We start from the raw sequence: 19,378 nt of genomic DNA, 5'->3' as shown, positions 1-19,378 counted from the left end.
GTTTGATCCAGGGGTTAGTCTAACCTCAGCGATCCTGTTGCTGGCCACAAGTGTAGAATTTAGGTCACTGAGCAGATGCTTTCTCAGTTGCCATTTGTTGGCAAGCTAATGAATCTCTTTTGACTACAAACAGGAGCAGCTCTATGAGCTGCTTTATCACTGCAGTAGTTTTAAAAACAAAGATTTACTGGAAATACAAGCCGGCAGCACACAACTTGCTGTCAACCACTGTTCCTTATTGGTGTTTCATCTGTTCAATAACTAATATCCCCCTTAGCTAACGGTATGTCTGCACTGCAAACAGGATGTAGAAGGTATTAATAGTAACTTTAGAGTGGTCTAACTTGAATTTTGGCAACACAGTCATCAGAGTAGCATCAAAGTTGTTTAGGGTTGACTTATGCTAATGAGAAGAATAATTTGTTTTTGCTATACGTTACATCTGTAAAGTGTGCTGCAGTTTGAAAAGATGAATATACCATGATCTTTCAAAGTAAAATCTGGGGGGAACTTGGGAAAATGAAACCTGTGAGGTCTTACTGACATCTCAGAATATCAAGCAACTACACTGATTTGCTAAAATATTGCATGTGGATTAGTCTGAGTTAAAAATGAGTATTTTGAAAACTCCTGAAAACCAAGTATTTGATGACTGAGGTGTTGCTTTCTCTTCATTCTTGAAGAGGATATTAATAATAATAATAATGATGACTTGGATATTAGTGAAAATTCAGTCTTTTAACTGAAATAAATTCCAAGATAATAAAAGAATACCTTTGCATTGCAGTGTTGTTATAGTTTTTAGTTTTATTTGTTTCTAGTTCTGGTATATGGATGTGTTGCAATATGACACATGAACACAGACGAGGAGCAGAATAGCTGGCACTGCAGGGACTCCGTTCCAGCTGGAGAGCGCTGCCTCTCGCTAAGGCTCCTCTGCACCCAGCCTGGGTCATGCAGGGCTGCTCTCAGGTCAGGAGGCCCTGATTCTCAGCACTGGTTCAGTGCCAGCTGGGAACCTTAACAGGTCAGCTGTCCCTTAAGCATCAGTTTGTCCCAATGGCAAGTATTCTCCAGGCTTCTCTGGTACCCTGATCGGCCCTTGATACTCTGACTGCATAACCACTCGCCACACTGGACTGCACCAGCCTCTCTTTTGATCCCATTTTATGTTTAGCTTTACCCAGCTGCTCAGTTTGACTTGATTGGATTGTTTCATTCAGATTTTCTTATCCTGTGCAGCATGGTAGGTAACAAATTTAGCACAATGCACTGGTGATAAAGCTGTTCAGCAGCCCAAACTTATGCTATTGCTTTCATTATATAAACTTAATCAGTTCTTTATCTATTGCAATGTGGCTTCTCTTAAACAGTAGCTTCAGTCATATGCCTTTGGTACTCTTGCTTAGTTGAATATTTGCATATGTAAAGTGTGCTTTCAAGTGCTGTTTTTTAGCCTGAAGTGAATGTAGTGCTGCTGTTTGTCTTTGAACATTAAGTTTGGGCATTCTCAACTTGTATATCCTGTATAAACAGCAACTGCTTTTCACTCTGTCTCCTGCTTATAGCTTGCATGACATTTCTCCATTACTTGACTGGCAAAACTATAGTAATTACTTTCAGGCCTTCATAGGATTACCTTATCCTAGGTTAGATAATGCCTTAATTTATGAAGATGGTATGCAGATTGAGAAGAACTGTTATGGGAGGATGAAAACATGATGCAAACATTTATAGTGCTGATTTCTCTCCTAACCCCCAAATGAAATTCTGCTTACCTGGTTCTGTATGGTGACTAGTGTTACCTGCTGTGCACCTATGAGATCTTAAATTATCTTAAAAATTGAAGCATGCAAAAGAATGAAAAACAAACAAACCAAAACCCCCCAAAACAACAAACCACTCCAAAAATCTCACTTTAGAAACTTGAAAGTATACCTAAGATGTTCCACTATCATAATTTCACACATTTGCATTTAATTGAAATCTTAGTAAGGAACATAGTGTTAGAGCTCATAGTTTAATATATGTAGTTACCTGATCATTTTTCTGACGTCTTTATTTGGTTACAATGTGGTGTAATCAGAATAAACAAGATCCTTGTGTTCCTATAGCAACAGAATGCTACAGTTTGAGAAACTACTTCATTGCAGCAGGTGCATCCATAACTGTTCTAATAACCTGAGGATTTTAAAACAATAAATTTAAAAATGAGGTTTCTGTTTCATGTTTCTGCTGGTAAAATTTGGTTTAAAAATTAAACCTTATAAATATCTTTCCTGAAGGTCTACACTACCTGAGGGATAGTTATAGTTTCTGAGTCTCTAAAAATACTGAATATATGTATTCTATGAATATTCCAGCTATATAAGCTATGGTACTGGTAGGATTTTCTGTAAGAAATAAGGGGTATTTAGACATGAGGGCGGGTTGGTGGTTTTTTGTTTGTTTGGGTTTTTTTTCTCAGCTTTGAGTTTCCTTTCAGTGCAAGATATTTTTTTTAAACTAAGTAAAAACATGTAATCTAAATTGGTTATTTTGATCCAACATAATGCATGCTTTGTAATAGCTTCATTTATTTTTAAATTTTCCTTGTGGATAGTAGAGGTGATACAAGACAGTGTAGAAGTGTCAGCTTTATAGCTCTGAAGATCTTCTGCATGTTTGGTAAATGTAATTCAGTTGCTTTTTTGTAGTAAGTGGAATAGGAAGATAATGTTTCCATTAAAGTGATCAACTATGCATAAAATAATAGACTAGGAAGATGTATGAAAATGCATTTAGAGAAATCCTATTTTCTTGAGCAAACTGCATCTGTTGCTTATACAGGTTATGCGTTTTGGATAATTCTGGAAGTCTAGTGGTGCTAATGGCAATTTTATACTGATTCCTAGAAAAGAAGTACCACCTGTCTGGAAGGTCTGGCATTCTCCTGCTAGGGCGCAGCTTTATGTTAACCCTAAGTTCTTTACTCATTTAGAGTGCTCTTAGAGTTAATTAGAACTTTAATTAACGTATAACTTTCAGAGTTATTTTGTGTTTCTTTTAATAAAAATATTCTGTTACAGTGAACAAGAACAAAGGCACTCTCTTCTCTCCCCTTCCTCTGGGATAGTGTGGCTTCGTGCTTCAGGACATTAATATTTCAATAGTCACACTGGATAAAATTGAACAATGGATAAAACCTAATTATTTTTCTTAGGCCTGTGATGTGATCTTATCCAGGTTCATTTTCTTATATTCTATTCTATCAAATTTCATTATAAGCCAGTCGTTCCTACCTGACAGATTTCCTTTGAAAATTGTACTGATTAAAAAAATAACAAAAAAACACCAAAAAACTTTATCTCCTCTTTTTGTTTCTTCTATGTTGTATTTTTTCCCCCATCCCTAAAATTATTGAAAAAAAGAATGAAAATCATGTCTCTTAGCTGCCTCTGCTCCCTCCCTTCCCAGCTGCTCTTGCTTATTTTCTTTCTCATTTCTTTCCTCTGTTTTATACAGATATCCTCTTCTGATGCTGCTCAGCCTTTGGCATCCTCTCCTTCTCTGCAAGCTGCTGCTGAGAAGAGCAAAGCAGAGGTATATTGGTTTTGAGTGTAACTCTTGTCAGGTTACTGCTTTGCACAAATGTTTACATTTCTATAGAGTAATTTCACTGAGGTAACTAGAGAATTTGAATTGCTGGTAATACTTCAGGCATTTAAAATAATTCTCTTCTTGCTTCCTGGACTACACAAAAAGGAAGAGAACCAATACAGCGGGACAAAGCACATGCATGATTGTTACTTCTTGGTTTTTATATGTCAAAATTCTGGTTCTGCTCTGGTTTAGTATCACAAAACTGTGGAAACACCTTTTCATTCCCATCTAATGGTCATGAGTGATATTATCTTGTCTCCTCAGGAATAATTTTTGGTTTCTTTTTTTATACTACTTCCTTGTTTCAGAATCTAAGTTATCGATACTATTCCAGCTGTTTAGTTCAATCTCCTTGGAGATAAATGTAGAAATAATTCAGGGACACTTCTGTTAACTCATACTGGTTTTAATATCCCTTCTAGCTGGGATATGTGTGTATGTGCTAACATTACATTTACTGTTTAGAAAGGCCTTTGACAAACAAGTAGTAGATGAGGTATCGTTTGTATGAATTTTCAGTACATGTCACAATTTTCAGCAATAATTAAATATATTTTTTTAGAATGTGAATGTTCAATATTAGGCTCTTTTGGATACTTCACTCTAAGTTGAGACTGTATACGGTGTATCAAATAACTTATGATCTAAACATAAATAATTTTTTTTCTTCTAAATACAGAAAATGTGAACAAGTGCTGTAAATTATTTTAGTGCAGCTATATTTAAACATTAATTAAAATTTAAATGACAGTGTCATGGACTAGACCACAAGCCTTGGTGAATTTGATGTGTTTTTTAGGTTGTACCAGGAATAGCAGCAGCTACTTAGAATGAAACTCGCCTTTCCTTTCTTACCCACCTCTCTTGATGCATTCAGATTTGAAAGTTCCTCTCTGTAACTAGTATGCCATGTTGTTAGAAATGAACTTGGGGAAGAAAATGAGTAATTTTTGCTTAGAATTTAAGACTGGTATAAAGCCAATTTCATTTTATTATCTTCATAGTGCTTTTTGACTGCTTTTGCAAGTAATGAAACACTTGAGTTGAAATTCTGGCAAGAATACAGCATCTGAGAAATGTTTTTATTTAGTCTGAATTCATTTTTATCTAATGGAGCTGAAGCAGAAAGCTTGCATATTGAAATTGTGAAGTGTGAAGATGAAAGTCGTATGGATTTTCAAGTCCACAGTGGAAATGAAGTGAATGAAAGTAAAGTCGCTGGGAATCGAAAGAGTTCCTGTAGTCTTTGTGACGTGTGGAGGCAGAAATGCTGGTGAACAGTTTATTTTAAGTCTTCATATATTCACTATGAAGCTGTCAGGGATTCGTTAAGGGCAATGAGAGGCATTTGTTTATATTTGGTCACCTTTATGGAGCGTTTGCTATACAACATTTAGTGCAAGCCCTCCTTGTTCTCGAGGTCCAGAAGAATAAAACTTCCCAGACACTTTTTCGTCTAGGAGTGAGGTTTCTCTAACAAAACATATTTTAAAAAAATGTTGAAGTCAAACTGGAAATCAAGACGTCCTGAAGATGATCATATGCAAAAATTTTAACTCTGCTTTCGCTTATTCAAGTAAACTCAAGGTAACGTGTTTGAAATACAGGTGTACTGTTATGACACTTCCAACAACCTTTCCCAGGAGGAGAGGAAACAAATCACAGTTGTCTAAGACACAGAAAAACTCCCACAGGAGAAGAGATTAGATTTAAGTTATTTGACGTGGGAAGGTTGGAGTGGGGAAAGGGAATGAAAGACTTTTTGAAAAGTTACTGCTCTGTCAGTATATTTGTCTACAATACATTATTATGGTGACAGCATTTAGGGAGTCTTTAGAATGCAGGTTGGTGCTAGGATTGGTGACGCAGTAGTGGAAGAAAGGCTAAGCTTCATTTGAAAGGTGTGGCTATTTGTAATCTTAGCTCAGTAGGCCTGCAAGTCTCAGGTTGTTATGATGGCCTCAAAATAAAACACTGCTCTATACTTGCCCCAGTCATACAAACTTTTACTTGAACACCTGGTACTGCCACAGGTGAGACATGATGTGGACTGAACCTCCGGTTTGGAATACTATGCTCTTTTTTGTGTTCATAGAATCATAGAAAGGTTAAAGATGATGTTGTTCCACCTCCTCTGCCATGGGCAGGGACACCTTCCACTACATCAGATTGCTCAAAGCCCCATCCAACCCATCCAAAAATAGTGTTGTGTAGAACAAAGCTGTTTTGAAGCTTTGAACGAAGGGATCCAAGTCTACTGACAGAAAGAACATTTAGGAGCTACTGTCTGATCTCCTTTATTGTGGATAGTAAACTCTTGTTCCATCCATTTTAACGTCCAAGCATACCCACCAGTACTATGCAGTAGTTGTACAAGGTAAATGCAGAGAGATTACCGGGTCTAAAAATCGCTACTAATACTGTGTCAAAGTCATTGCTGGCCTAAAAAGTCCTTATCTTCTGTATGTTACGATGCCTTAAGGAATATTTTATGCTTTTCTTCAGTCAGGCTGAGTCTTTAATATTACCCCATTTATGCATTCAAAACTAAAATGAAAAATCTTCTATGATGTCATTATGACACATTCAGAGAAAAAGGATCTCGTATGTTTTCTCTTTATGGAAAAATTTTGTGTCTTATGACTCAGCGGGTTTGTCATATGGTCCAAGCCAACTTTTTGCTTTCAGGAGCATTTTTAAAAAACTAGTAGATTAGCCTTTAAAATTGTCAACTCTGTGCAGAAAACTGCATGCAAATTACCTTATTATAGTTCTTTGGTCAAAGAGAATGGCGTCCGTCCTAATGACAGAGGTTATCAGAGTTAACGGAGTACTTGTAAATGGATTTTTCTTTTCAGATCTGCTTAGCTTAGAAGAGGCAACACTGGTTCTTTTTTCTTTCTGCTTATAAGCAGAAATGCAGATGAGCAGGTGAAATAGTGACTTTCCTGAATTCTCAAAGTTACAGTATTTTTAGTAGTACTATATATGAGAATTTCTTGAATTCTCACAGTTAGAACATTTTTAGTAGTACTATTTGAGTAAAATGAGTCACTTCTGGAAGCAGAGCTGATAGAAGCATAAACTCTGAATTGGAAGGGAATAACTGAAGATTTCTGTTTATGTTCTATATGACTGAAGACATTCAATATGTTTGCAAATGCATTGTTACTGAGTACTAGCAAAATACCTTTTTTTTTTCAGAAGGAGAAAGAGAAAAAGAAAGAAGAGAAAAAGAGAGAGAGAGAATCAGAAAAACCATCAAAACAATTAACAGTTGAAAAGGTAAGAGTAGTTTATTTTTTTCCAGTTATTTAAAAGTCACACGTAGTATTACACATGTATAAAGATTTGAAAAAAAAAAAAAAAGAAATTTTTAATATGTGTGTGTATATGTATGTATGTGGGTCTATATGAATAGCAATCTGGATAATCCACATGAATAGTTTACTTGTGCTGTTGCTTGCATGTGGAAGTTGGTTGACAATATGATGAGGAATGTGTTTGGGGGAGGAGAGAAGTGAGTTAAGATTTAAGCTCAGATAATTAAAGTTTTTAAGATATGCCATTGCTATTCTTGCACAGAAAATTTTCCTTTTTATTGAGCACTGTATGATCACCTGTCTTTCATAAATGAATCCATTTTAAAGCTGAATGTATTATTTATAGAATTGAATTAATAACTCTAGTCTAGATAACTTGAAAATATTCAAGTAGATCATGTCACAAAACACGTCAGACAAAACAGTTAAGGTGCATCTTTATGAAGCTGTATTAAAGCATAATGAGCAGCAGTAGCAACATAGGTACAAGTAATATTTCATGTGTTAATATTATACAAAAATGGAATGGGTAATTTAAGTATTATATACAATAATTTCTTCTAAGACAGATGTCCTCTCTCACATGATGTGAATCCATTAGTATGTTCCGATCTGCAGTGTAGTGCACAGAATGCATTGAAGTCTCCATCTGTCAGTTTATTCTCTAACAGTCTTGTGTTACAATTGTGAGAAATGTTGTGTATTCATACATTATGATTGCAGATGTATTTCTAGTTCAGTTTTCAAATAGAAGTGGGTTTTTTTTTTTGCATAATAAAAAGAGATACAAAAATATGTGCACACTTGGAGGGGAAAAAAGGCCCTCCTCAATACAGTTTCCTTTTTTCTGAAATTAGAAAGCAGTTTTGTAATAAATTAGTACAGAATGAAACTTACTTATGACAATTTACGTAGTTTTGCTGAGCTAGTGGAAAAAGGATAGCCTTATTCATATGGTAGGAGGTTAAAGCATATTTATGGATGACACCGATAAAAATATTAAAATTGTTGGTTATTGAAGTTTTACAAGGGCATCCAGCCAAATTAAATGTTTTATTTTGGTCCTTAGGAAGATATACTTTTGTTATAAAGGCTAAAAATATTGATGTGGTTTGGAAATCTTAACTTTTTAGAGCCTAATGGTCTAGTTTTGGTCCTAGGGAAAGAGGTTTTCCTTTGCAAGGATGCCTGAACCTTGTTCCATGGCTGGGAATACTCGGTTGGGTGAGGAGAAAAGAGGACAGTGCATAGTTACAGCTGAGGGACTACTCTAACACTTGAAATAAAAACCAATTCAAATGCCACTGATTAGATTTATATTTCAAATGCCATTAGATTACTAGTTAATGATTAAGTAAGTGGAAAGAAGTATTTTGATTTTTAAATGCTTGTACTACAGAATGTGGCATTTGGTAAATATATCTGCATTAGATAATAGTGCTGTCGTAACAGCTGCAAAATATTTGAAATACTGCAGCATATTTTATTTCATTATTATTGTGTCAGCACTGACTGCTCAAATGGAACTCATCTATGTGTCATCTTTTTAATTTAAGAGACTCTTTAAGCTCAGGCTTTTCAAGGCTTTTAAAGATCATTCAAAATAAACTATTTTTAGACACAGCCTATAAACTTTACGTATTTTAAAATCACAGTCGCTTTCTAGAACCCAGAGGAAAGAGACTTATATCAAATGCTTGCATTTCCACTGGAAAGTACTGGTGAGATAGAGGATGAAAAGGTTTTATTTTTATACGTGGAATAATACATGGCTGCTTTTGTGGTGTGATTCTGCTTCTGGGAGCTGATAAATGTTCGTATTCTTCTTAGCTTGACTACACTTCACATCTGGTTAGACACTGTCTATAGGATATGTTAAATGTTGCATGTTGAATCAGTAGGAGAATGCTGGCATCCTGACCATAGTATCATGTTTTCAGCAACCTCAAGCAGTAAGTGGCCATTTATCACAGTTGTTAGCTTTGTGCAGAAGGAAACAGAATATGAGAATTCTTTGGACACTTCATATCTGAAGTCACTGATCGCCTTTATTGCAGGCATGGTATATCTCCAGTCTAGACATTCCAGTCTTGGGAAATTAATTAATTAAAAAGACATGACCAAGCAGTGGCAGTTCTACCACAATTTTTGAGACATCTCATGATTAAGGTAATTCCAGCAGTGTTTTAGCCATCCTGTAGAAGAATCAATAAAGATGGAAAAAATGGCAAAACTTAAACCGGTAAAAAGTTGAAACTAGAAAACTTCAGATCTCTTTACAGGTGTCATGTACTTCTACAAGTCTTAAGTTCCTAGTGTCTTCTTTATATCTTATATCAAGTTTCTTAGCTCTTAAGAATATGCATCCTAAAAAATTAAAATGTTCATATTCAATTCTGTTGTTCTGACCTCTGCTTCACAGAACTGACTAATCCATTCCTACATCCGTGTAAGAGCCTTTCTCCAGTGACTAACTGATCTTTAGCCTTTAACAAGCTGAACGTCTAGCATGATTTCTGTTACGTTTTCAAACATTGCTGAAAGCTTGTAGTATTGATTTAGTAAACTGCATTATTCCAATATTGTGTTAATGTGTCAGATAATCACAGCATAAAAGATACTTTGTTGATTAGCATGCTTTGGTAAGTAAAAAGAACAGAAAATCATCTTTTAACTGATTTACCAATAGTGGGCTTTCTTACTGAAATCGCTCCTCAGTAAGAATCATCATTTCATAGATTCATAGATTTCTAGGTTGGAAAAGATCTTAGAGATGATCCAGTCCAACCGTCCCTAATCCCCCATTAAATCATATCCCTAAGCAGTTCATCCACGCTTTTCTTAAACACATTCAGGGATGGGGACTCAACCACCTCCCTGGGCAGCCTATTCCAGTGGCTGACAACCCTTTCAGAGAAGAAATACTTCCTAACATCCAACCTGAATCTCCCCTGACTAAGCTTATACCCATTTCCTCTTGTTCTGTCACCCATCACTAATGTAAAGAGCCCTTCCCCCACCTCCCCACCATCCCTTCTCAAGTATTTGCAGGCTGTAATCAGGTCTCCCTTCAGCCTCCTCTTCTCCAGGCTAAACAGCCCCAACTCCCTCAGCCGCTCCCCATAAGTTTTATTTTCCAGCCCCTTGACCAGTTTAGTTGCCCTTCTTTGGACCCGCTCCAGGAGCTCAATATCTCTCTTAAAGAGAGATGTCCTTAAAGCGGGTTTTGTGGGAAACACTTTTTTATGAACGTCTGAGTTGGAGACAGTGATTTCAGATGTAGAGTAGAATTTCCTCAAGATTGGAGGGATCTACTGCAGAACAGTGAGTAGCAAGGATACTTGTTTGACTCTGTTTTTCTGGGCTGTTCCACTTTCTGTGACAAAATTACTGGGTAATTTGTAATATAACAAGATCTTACTATATCAGCTACACATTGAGTCCAGTTCAGTGATTAGCGTTTTATTGGAAGCAGCCAAAAACATGATGTTCCACATCAGATCTGCAGAATTCTTAAAATAAAGTAAGTGACATTGCCAAGCTGCTGGCAGCTGTAATGTTTTTTTCAGTCTAATTGAAGAAAGTTGAGAAACTTACGTAACTTACCCAGGATTCTTCCTTCCTCTCTCCCTGTGCCATTTCCACAATTACAGACCTCAAGTTTCCTCAGTGTTCATGCTTAAAATAACCTTATCCTTACAGTTACTTTTGAGAAAAGGAAAAAAGGTTGCAGGAAGACTGCTGAAACAGTATTATACAGTTGTTCATGACATGAAAACTGGGGCCGGTTGGGACTGAGATGTCCAGTCAAAGCCCAGCTTTTGCAAGCAACTACTACTTGCAAGCAACAGAAATGCCAATTTTAGCAATATAAAAACATGTTGAATTGCAAGGATGAATAATCAAACTGAGCTAATAGCATTCTTCTTAATGCTTCTAATGGGCCAATAGCAAGAAGAATATAGCACAAGGCAGACTGTCATGCAATTAAAGCGATTTTTAGATGTTCTGTACACACAATTAAGATTAAGAGATTTTAAATTGGCCAAAAATAATAAATCTGATACTTTAAAAGCCTGTTTCAGTGGGGAGGTAAGAAAGTTGGTAGTTTGACCACCAATCTTATGCATTTTTTTAATGGTAATACATGAAAATTTTTAATTTGTAGCTGAGAAAAAACAGCTAGGCTTTTAATAGCCATTTTTTAAACTTCATCATCCTGCCCACCCTTTCATCAGCTGCTGAGGAGCTTTCCCTTCTTATTAATTACTCCTTCGCACAGCTGAAGTTGGTGACATTTCCCAAATCAGCCATGATTTTCTTTTTCTTTCTTTCTTTTCTGCCTAAGCTGACTGTTGGGAACAGAGTAACTCCTTTTTATTTCTAGTATGTCTGCTGAGCAGGACTTTTGTTGATCCTTGAGTAATTGAATGTGCTCAGTTTACAGTCATTTGGTGACTAAAAAGAATAGGTAGCATGCATATTCTGCTGGTGCATGAGGGAGCTACCAAAGCCTCATAGTAGTTTTCTGAACTGAAATTTAAACTGTGTGGTCATTTTGGGTAGAGTTTCTGCTCATAGCACAGAGGAGTGCTTCTTCATGCAGTGTGTTGGAGCAGGCTCTGTGTGCACCCATCCACCTTGTACCTATTTTCCACTGAAGGGAAGCCTGTATAGAAGGGAAGGAGAGGGGATGCAGTCCAGTCATTTGGGCTGAGGGATCAGGACTATGAAGGACATGGCTGGGACATGGCCAGTGAGTGAACTGGGGAGACTGTGTGCCCCAAGGATAAACAAGAGCTGCAAAGAATGGACTGCAGAAGACTGTGTTTGAGAATGATCAAATGGTGTAAGGAATAATACTTCATTTAGTAAAGGCGCTTGCATTGCACTACTTAGAACGTAGAACTTGGATTGAGCTCTATGAATGACTTGAATTTCAGAGCAGCTAGGACAATTCTAGGGTTTTTTTCAAGATGCTTTTATGTCTGTCTACAGTACAAATTAAGACCAAAAAGGCATAACTAGGTATGACGTCTTGAGGCTTTGGAGCGGTCCTGAAGTAAAGGGGGAGAAAATTCATATGCCTAAATGTTCAGATTTTTTTTTAGGGTTCAACTTTTTATATCATTTAATTTTTAAATGAGGAAAACCTGTTGTGTATGTCAGTGCCAGCTATCCAGAATTAAGCCAGACATGATTTGGAGAACCATCCTTGGGAAATGTGGCAAGTATTGCTGATATCCAAAATTAGAAAGTTCAGCTAAGTCCATGGCACTGAATGCTTTGGAAGTGTTTGAGTTCAGCTTTCTGTGGTGTTTATTTTAGAGGTTTCACATCAGCTGAAGACTTTCATGGAAGTATTGTTATGGTTTCACAGTAAAATACTGCATATTGAAGGCCATAGTTACCGTGAAACCACATCTATTTATTGAAAGTGAGCCCTTTTAAGACAAGATTGTGTTGTATCACGACAGTAAAGTTAAATGGTTAAGATGTAAAGAACAAACTACTTGTGCTTTTGCAAACTAATACTGACATTCAAAGCCAAGACTTTTTTCATTCTTCTGAACATATCAGGATGATGAATGTTTCTGAAGGATCGCAGCAGTTAAACTTGATTAACTGAAGTATTATTTGACACTGTGAGTTCAGTTTGTTTTATTATATTGCATTTTGAGTTTGAAATTGGCTCTTGTTTGTTTATAGAGTTGATTTAAGTGACGGGAATGGGTCAGTTAGAGGTATCTTTCAGTATATAGTGTATCAAATGCTGTTTTTCTTCCCCAAAGTGGAGACTAAATTGCCCTCTTTAACTCAGCAATAACAGTGAGCTGCTGCCTCTCAGTCAGCTGATACCAACCAGCAGCAGATGGCCCACATGGCGGAGGTACTGACATAAGCTTATTTGCATTTAAAAAGTGCTGGAGAACCCCTCAAATAAAAGTGAGGGCAAATCGTATTAGCAGCTTTTTCCCTTCATATAGGAAAAACAGTGTGTCAAATATTCAGTTAAAAAAAAAAGGAAGAACTTAATGTAGCTTATTAGGGTGTTTTTTTGGTTGATTTGTTTGTTTTCCCCTAAAGACAGCTAAAAGTCCCACAAAAATCAACCTGTCTAGGCAAGTGAGATGAGAGGAACGATTAGTCCCCATAGTTCTCTGGGGATGTTTTTTACTTATGCAAAGTATTCCAAGCTGTCATCCTAATCATTTTGTACAAGGAGAAATGAGTTGGAGCAAATAGTGCTCTCGTGTTCTTCACTTCTTTAAAACTGAATAGCATTGTGAGAATGCATGAAAGAATGAAAGCCAGCAAAATTGAGCTTCGAGAAGCTCAATATGAGCCGGCAATGTGCTCTTGCGGCCCAGAAGGCCAACCGCATCCTGGGCTGCATCAAGAGGAGCGTGGCCAGCAGGTCGAGAGAGGTGATTCTCCCCCTCTACTCTGCCCTTGTGAGACCTCACCTGGAGTACTGCGTCCAGTTCTGGAGTCCCCAACATAAGAAGGACATGGACCAGTTGGAGAGGGTCCAGAGGAGGGCCACAAAGATGATAAGAGTGCTGGAGCACCTTTCCTATGAGGACAGGCTGAGAGAGTTGGGGCTGTTCAGCCTGGAGAAGAGGAGGCTCCGGGGTGACCTTATAGCGGTCTTCCAGTACCTCAAGGGGGCCTACAAGAAAGATGGGGAGAGGCTGTTCAGGAGGGCCAGTTGTGATAGGACAAGGGATAATGGTTTTAAAATAGAGGGAGGTAGATTCAGATTGGATATTAGGAAATAATTTTTTACCATGAGAGTGGTAGAACACTGGAACAGGTTGCCCAGAGAGGTGGTGGATGCTCCATCCCTGGAGACGTTCAAGGCCAGGTTGGACGAGGCCCTGAGCAACCTGACCTAGTTGGAGATATCCCTGTTCCTTGCAGGGGGGGTTGGACTAGATGACCTTTGAAGGTCCCTTCCAGCCCTAACCATTCTATGATTCTATGAAAATTTTTGGTGTCTACTTAAGCACCATTTTGGTGGAAGTGATATATTTAGGTGTTTACTTCTAAATTGTGGTAATAAGTTGACTCACAAATATCAACTCGAATGATTATTTAAATACAGAATTACATTATAAATATTCTAAATGTTTTCTTTATTTTCATACTGTATTGATGATATATTTGCTGAGTCACTTGAATAGCTGTTAATAATATGCTTCCCTAGACTTCTAAATGTGATTTGCCTTTCTGAGCAATTTCATTTTTTAAATGTTTTTTCTTTTATTTTTATATAAAATGTAATATAAATCTAAATTATAATATATAGGAAAGCAAGTGTTTATCATGGGGACAGAAAAATAGAAACTTGTTTTGCCCTCTGGTTGAATACATAGCCTTGTTTTTACTCTTAGTCCTTGTTTTCTCAAACTCAGACTGAGCAGATATAAATTAAAGCTCAGAATTTAGGAGAATATGATAAGACATAGGACAACCCTATGCCTGCCTCCCACCCTCACAGAGGGTGAAGGGTTTTAAGGCTTTTCGTTCTCCCAGTCTGCATTTTATGGACCTGTCCCAGCCTGGTTTTCTATTTCTAATCATACCTTTTCAGTCTTATGGAAGGGATCAGATTATTTTGAGTTCTTTGGTTGCTTCTAATGCTAATCTGGAGAAAGACAAATCAAATTGATTCTTCCGAAAACTGTGCAATTCATTCCTTTTGCACGTAACAAAGAACTCCTTATGTTTGAGAATTGCCTTGAAAAATAGTCTTACTTAATGAAATTAATCTGTCATGGCTCTTATTACGTACTGAGAGTTGTAGACAAAGGAATTAAGAAATAGATATTGCAGGTAGAAGCAATTGAAAGAAAACCTTTTTTGTCAGATGAGAAGGGTCTTTGTCTTTTTAGAGTTTGAAAAGGAGTCAACCTACAGGAAGGGTATCACTTTTTTCCTCTGCCCAGTGTGTGCTCTCTGTATCAGCTTGATCCTCTCAACTTTGGTCTGCAGCAGAACAGTATTTTAATGTAATTTTTTTTTTTAATTCTATAGATACGGTATCTTAAAACTATGAGAACAAGCTTGGGTTTGGGCTGCTTTGATTGAATTGGCCTTTGTTTAACTTGCCAAACTATTTTTAACAAAAAAGATATCGTTAAATATGCTTAGTTTTAATTGATCCTCTTGCTCCATGCAAGGTTAAAACCCAAAACTGCCCTGGCTTTTCAGTTGATAGTACTTACTAATAGATGGCATTTTCAGGTTTCTCCTGCTTGCTTGTGCTAAGCTTCACCTTTTTTCCTGATCACTTTTAGACAATTAGGAAGACAACACCTACATATACTCGTGTATATTGAACAAAAAAAAAGTGGGCACATTTAAATAAACATGAACTAAATCAGCCTTATTCGTGGATGGATGGTATCTTTAGATAAAAACATCTGTATGACCAAGACTTATTCATTCTGAGACATTTGAAACCCCAGGAGCATGCATGATTGAAAGTGCAAATATACAATCTCATCTAAAATGTTTTATAAAAATTATAGTACTAGTTAGGAGATTGTGTGCAATCAATCAGTTGTGCAAGAAAAAAAAGCATGACATTTTTAAAGAATTGGTACTGATATATGGAACTGAATGTAGAGAAGGGTAAGGATTGGATGAGATGAAGTTGATAACAGGAAAAAGACATTTCATTTAAATAATGTCACTCCAAATAGTAATCTTATCTTATTTTGAATAATAGGTTTCCTTTGTTTTCCTAAAATAATGCAAGCATTGGAGCATGAGAAAAGCAATCATGTGTCTTTGTGTGTTCTATTTCATTTTACTGTGCTTAAGCTAGAACGTGCTTAAACTCCGCATGGATGAGATCTCACTCCAGTGTGTAACCATCAGGATAGGGCAATGGGGGAGTGGGGGGCATTGTCAGATGTGTAAATCATACTTATGAGTAAAGATAGTAACTCTCTTTTCTGTAAAAAATAACTTTAGACGCCATTGACAAAATTAAAAACCCCATTATTAGCTTAAGCTTTAAATTGTTTTTTAAAAAAAGTAATAAAATGTTATAAGGAGTTTCAACAAGCTTCCAAACAGTGTCATGCAACTTTCAGTGGCTTCCAGTTCAAATTCATAGTTGACATAGGTGTTGACTGCGTGTATTTTTACTAAAACTAATAAGAGTATTTATTTGGACTGTTGAATTTATTATGTTTTGATAAATATTCATGGCACTACAGCAGTTGCACAGAAAACTTTATGTCTCTGGCATTCATCCTGTTACTAAGACCAAGATAAAGTAGAAGCAGCATCTTTAACACAATTTGAAGGAAATAGACAAGTTTCTCACTCTAGAAAATTTTGTGAGATGCTATGTATGGCAGAAACGTCACCAGTGACCTAGTTGTTCAAAAACTAGCATCTCTTTAAAACTAAATTCTTTATATATCAGTCAACACTGTTAATCCATCTGCAATCAATTGCCTCCTGTCTCTGTTGAAAAAAAGGTTACAACTGGATGAGCTTGTCCTTCAGGTTTACTTGAAGTTTTTCCTTTATAAAATTGGCACCTGCATCTAGAAAATGGGGGCAGTTCCGAGATTGGTCCCCATGCATGTCAGTGTCTACTGTTGAAAAATAAATGTGTCCTGCCTCTCTGCCTAGCAAGTATGGTCTCTCAGCTGGAGGATATTGTACTTCATGTCAGAGTAAGGTGCTGGAGGCTTGTCTCTTAGGCAGATGGTGTATTTTCCACTGTGTAGTAACATGGGTAACTTCTGCTCAAGATAACCTACAGATTTTTTTTGTCTTATATACGTAATCCTCAGTTTACACTGTAAGTAGATATCGGTATATCTTTTTCCATTGTTTAAACATGGATTATTTTAGTGCTGTTAAAGAAGTTTGTGTCGTTGAATCTCAGCATAAATGTTGAAATAGATGCCTGAACAAGCAAGTCAGAACCCTTGTAGTATCACTTTGAAGGGTCAGTTGTAAAATTTCAGAAACTTTGAAGCTATGAATCTAAAAAGTTTTAGCAATCCTTACATTTTGTAAGTATGATTAAAATATTCATTTTCAGAATACCCAGAAATTTCGTATAGATTCACATTATTTAAACTGGAGAAATAAAAGGAGAAATAAGTTTGACTCATTTCCAGTTGCGATGTAGACTGCTAGACTGGATTGTGGCTAGAATGCTTCTTGATAGTTGGTGTTAAAGATTACGGTGATGTGGAGGGTGAAGACAAAATGGAGTTTACTCAAGTAAAGAGAAATCTGTTTTGGTGTTGTTTGTGATAGGTTAAAATTAATTAACTTGTAAAGTAATTGCTTCAAAGTGGTTAAATTTGAAACGAGAACAAAACTGAGAGAAAAAAATGACTGGAAGAAGAAACTAATACAGCTAATGGTCGTAGACATGAACAGCTAATAATGCACAAGTATTTATTAAACATTTCTCCCTCTTACTAAGTTCTGCATTTGTCAAACAGGATTGTGTACTTGTATATGAGGGTGACAAAGTACTCATCAATTCACTCCTAACTTCTATAGCAGCAGAAGAAAGCATCAAGCTGGCATAGAAATAAGAAAAATTAACCTATGGGTTTATTTCAGTCTGATTAGCTGTCAGTGACAGGATTGAATTTCCATGGAGCTAATTGAGAGGCTTTTTTAAAATGCAAATCTATAGACATAGTATGCTTAGACTTCATAAAGTTTTTGTATCGTACTGCTTGCCATAACAATAGAAAAGATGCCAGTACAGAGTGTCAGTCCAACACTCTAAGAAACAGAACTCTGTTAGGAAAAGTCCTAATTCGGAGCTGGTTTATATAAAATAATATTAAGTGTGATGCTCTAAGACTATATGACTAAAACATAAAGACTGCAAGAATCAGAATAACAAGGGCAGGGAGAAGAACCAGAGTAATCTAATGAGTGAGAGCAGAGCACTCAGAGAACAGATCTGCTTCTCCAAGATCCGTCAAAGGAGAGTAGTGGGGTGGGTCAAGGAAAGAAATTCTCTCCCAGGAACCCCAGGCAACTAAGGGGTGATTGCATACTAGGCTGAGGACTTATGATGGGATGCAGAGAGAAGAGAATTCAAGGATGGGGCAGAGAATATTGTATGAAGCTTATTATAGGATGTTTAGGTGACAGACCGAAAGCAGAGGAATGGAGGAATCATGGTGTATTGGGGTGGAAAAAGCATGAGGAAGCAAGATGAAAGGGGATAAAAAGCACCAGTCACATATATGCAGGTTACTGGGCAGTATACTCATCTGAGCCCAGCACTTGGTCACTTGCAGGCTGTCCTGTGTTCTTGCCAAATTCTGTTTGCAACCATAATGTGTGTGAGTGCATTGTCTCTTCTGTGTCTGTGTGTGAACACCAGCAAACTTCAAGTTGGACTGCCAGGAAAGAAGGATAAGAGGTTGTTGTCGGCCACTGGAAAGGCATGGTGGGTTTGAGGAGCTCAAGGGTCAGCAAGTGGAGAGACCAGCATCTAGAAGCCAATTATTGCCAAGGCATCAGGTCTAAGACCAGCTGCTGGAGGCACCAATATTGTGCTCACACACGGGTGTAACTGCTAGCAAATTTCACGCTGGACTAGCCAGTGAGTAGGGTATCAGCACCTGGAAAGATCCAAGGTCTGAGCTGCTGAGTGGCTAAGGGTATAGGTTCTAGACACTGGGTGAACTTAAGTGTCATGCAAAAAGCCTTTTTCAGCAAAAAAGCACTATTGTTACAGTCAAGAAAAAGAATGCTAACCATACCTTCATGAACAGGGATAGAAAGCCATGCTTGTATTGGATTGTTTTTTCGCTGTGAGCTCAGTCAGTTGCCGTGCCTGAAACAGCTCAGTCTTGTCTAGAGATGTAAGAAGGAGGAATTGCAAGTATATACAACTTAGTTCTGATTGGGCACACTAATGTTATATTATGTATGACTCAAAAGGTTTTTAGAAGGAAAGTTATAAAAGAAAACAGCGTAATGGAAACTGCAACTAATATAGCGACATTATTGTAGTCTTGCCCAGGCTAATCAGCTCAATAGAAATGAAATATGTAGAAATAGAAAATAGAAATAGAATGAAATAAAAAATTAAATGAAAAACGAAAATAAAATAAAATAGAAATATGTAAGCCGAATTCATATAACTGTAATATGCGGTTCTAAAACCGAAGATGTATTTAAAACAGCTTGTAAAAATACAGACCATGTTTATTGTATTTCACAGCTTGCAAACTGAGGTGCATTAGAACACTTCCACCCTAATCTGATGTATAGATGTTGTAATGGTACACTGGATCAGCTACAGCTTTAAGATGGATCTGCCTAGATTTTCTGCTTCATAATGATTTCTTCTAAAAGATGTAAAAAATGGGTTTTATTGGATTAAAAGTAGAATGCTT

The 19,378-nt window shown here is 36.9% G+C and overlaps 1 protein-coding gene across 3 annotated transcripts in view; it reads left to right on the top strand.

Annotated features, from left to right (window-relative positions):
• Positions 1-19,378, top strand: part of SMAP1 (small ArfGAP 1) — a 107,580-nt gene that overhangs the window by 45,725 nt on the left and 42,477 nt on the right. Inside the window, exons 5-6 of one of the 3 annotated variants that reach the window (XM_086608286.1) lie at positions 3,505-3,582; positions 6,847-6,927. In XM_086608286.1, coding sequence (XP_086464412.1) covers positions 3,505-3,582; positions 6,847-6,927 — 159 coding nt within the window. Of the gene's footprint in view, positions 1-3,504; positions 3,583-6,846; positions 6,934-19,378 lie in introns of all 3 variants that reach the window. The other 2 variants (XM_086608287.1, XM_086608288.1) reach the window with 2 other exon arrangements.

This window comes from Tauraco erythrolophus, chromosome 2 (assembly GCF_009769465.1).
Source record: "Tauraco erythrolophus isolate bTauEry1 chromosome 2, bTauEry1.pri, whole genome shotgun sequence".
NCBI classification, from domain to species: domain Eukaryota; kingdom Metazoa; phylum Chordata; class Aves; order Musophagiformes; family Musophagidae; genus Tauraco; species Tauraco erythrolophus.
This window is presented reverse-complemented; position numbering and strand designations above follow the sequence as displayed.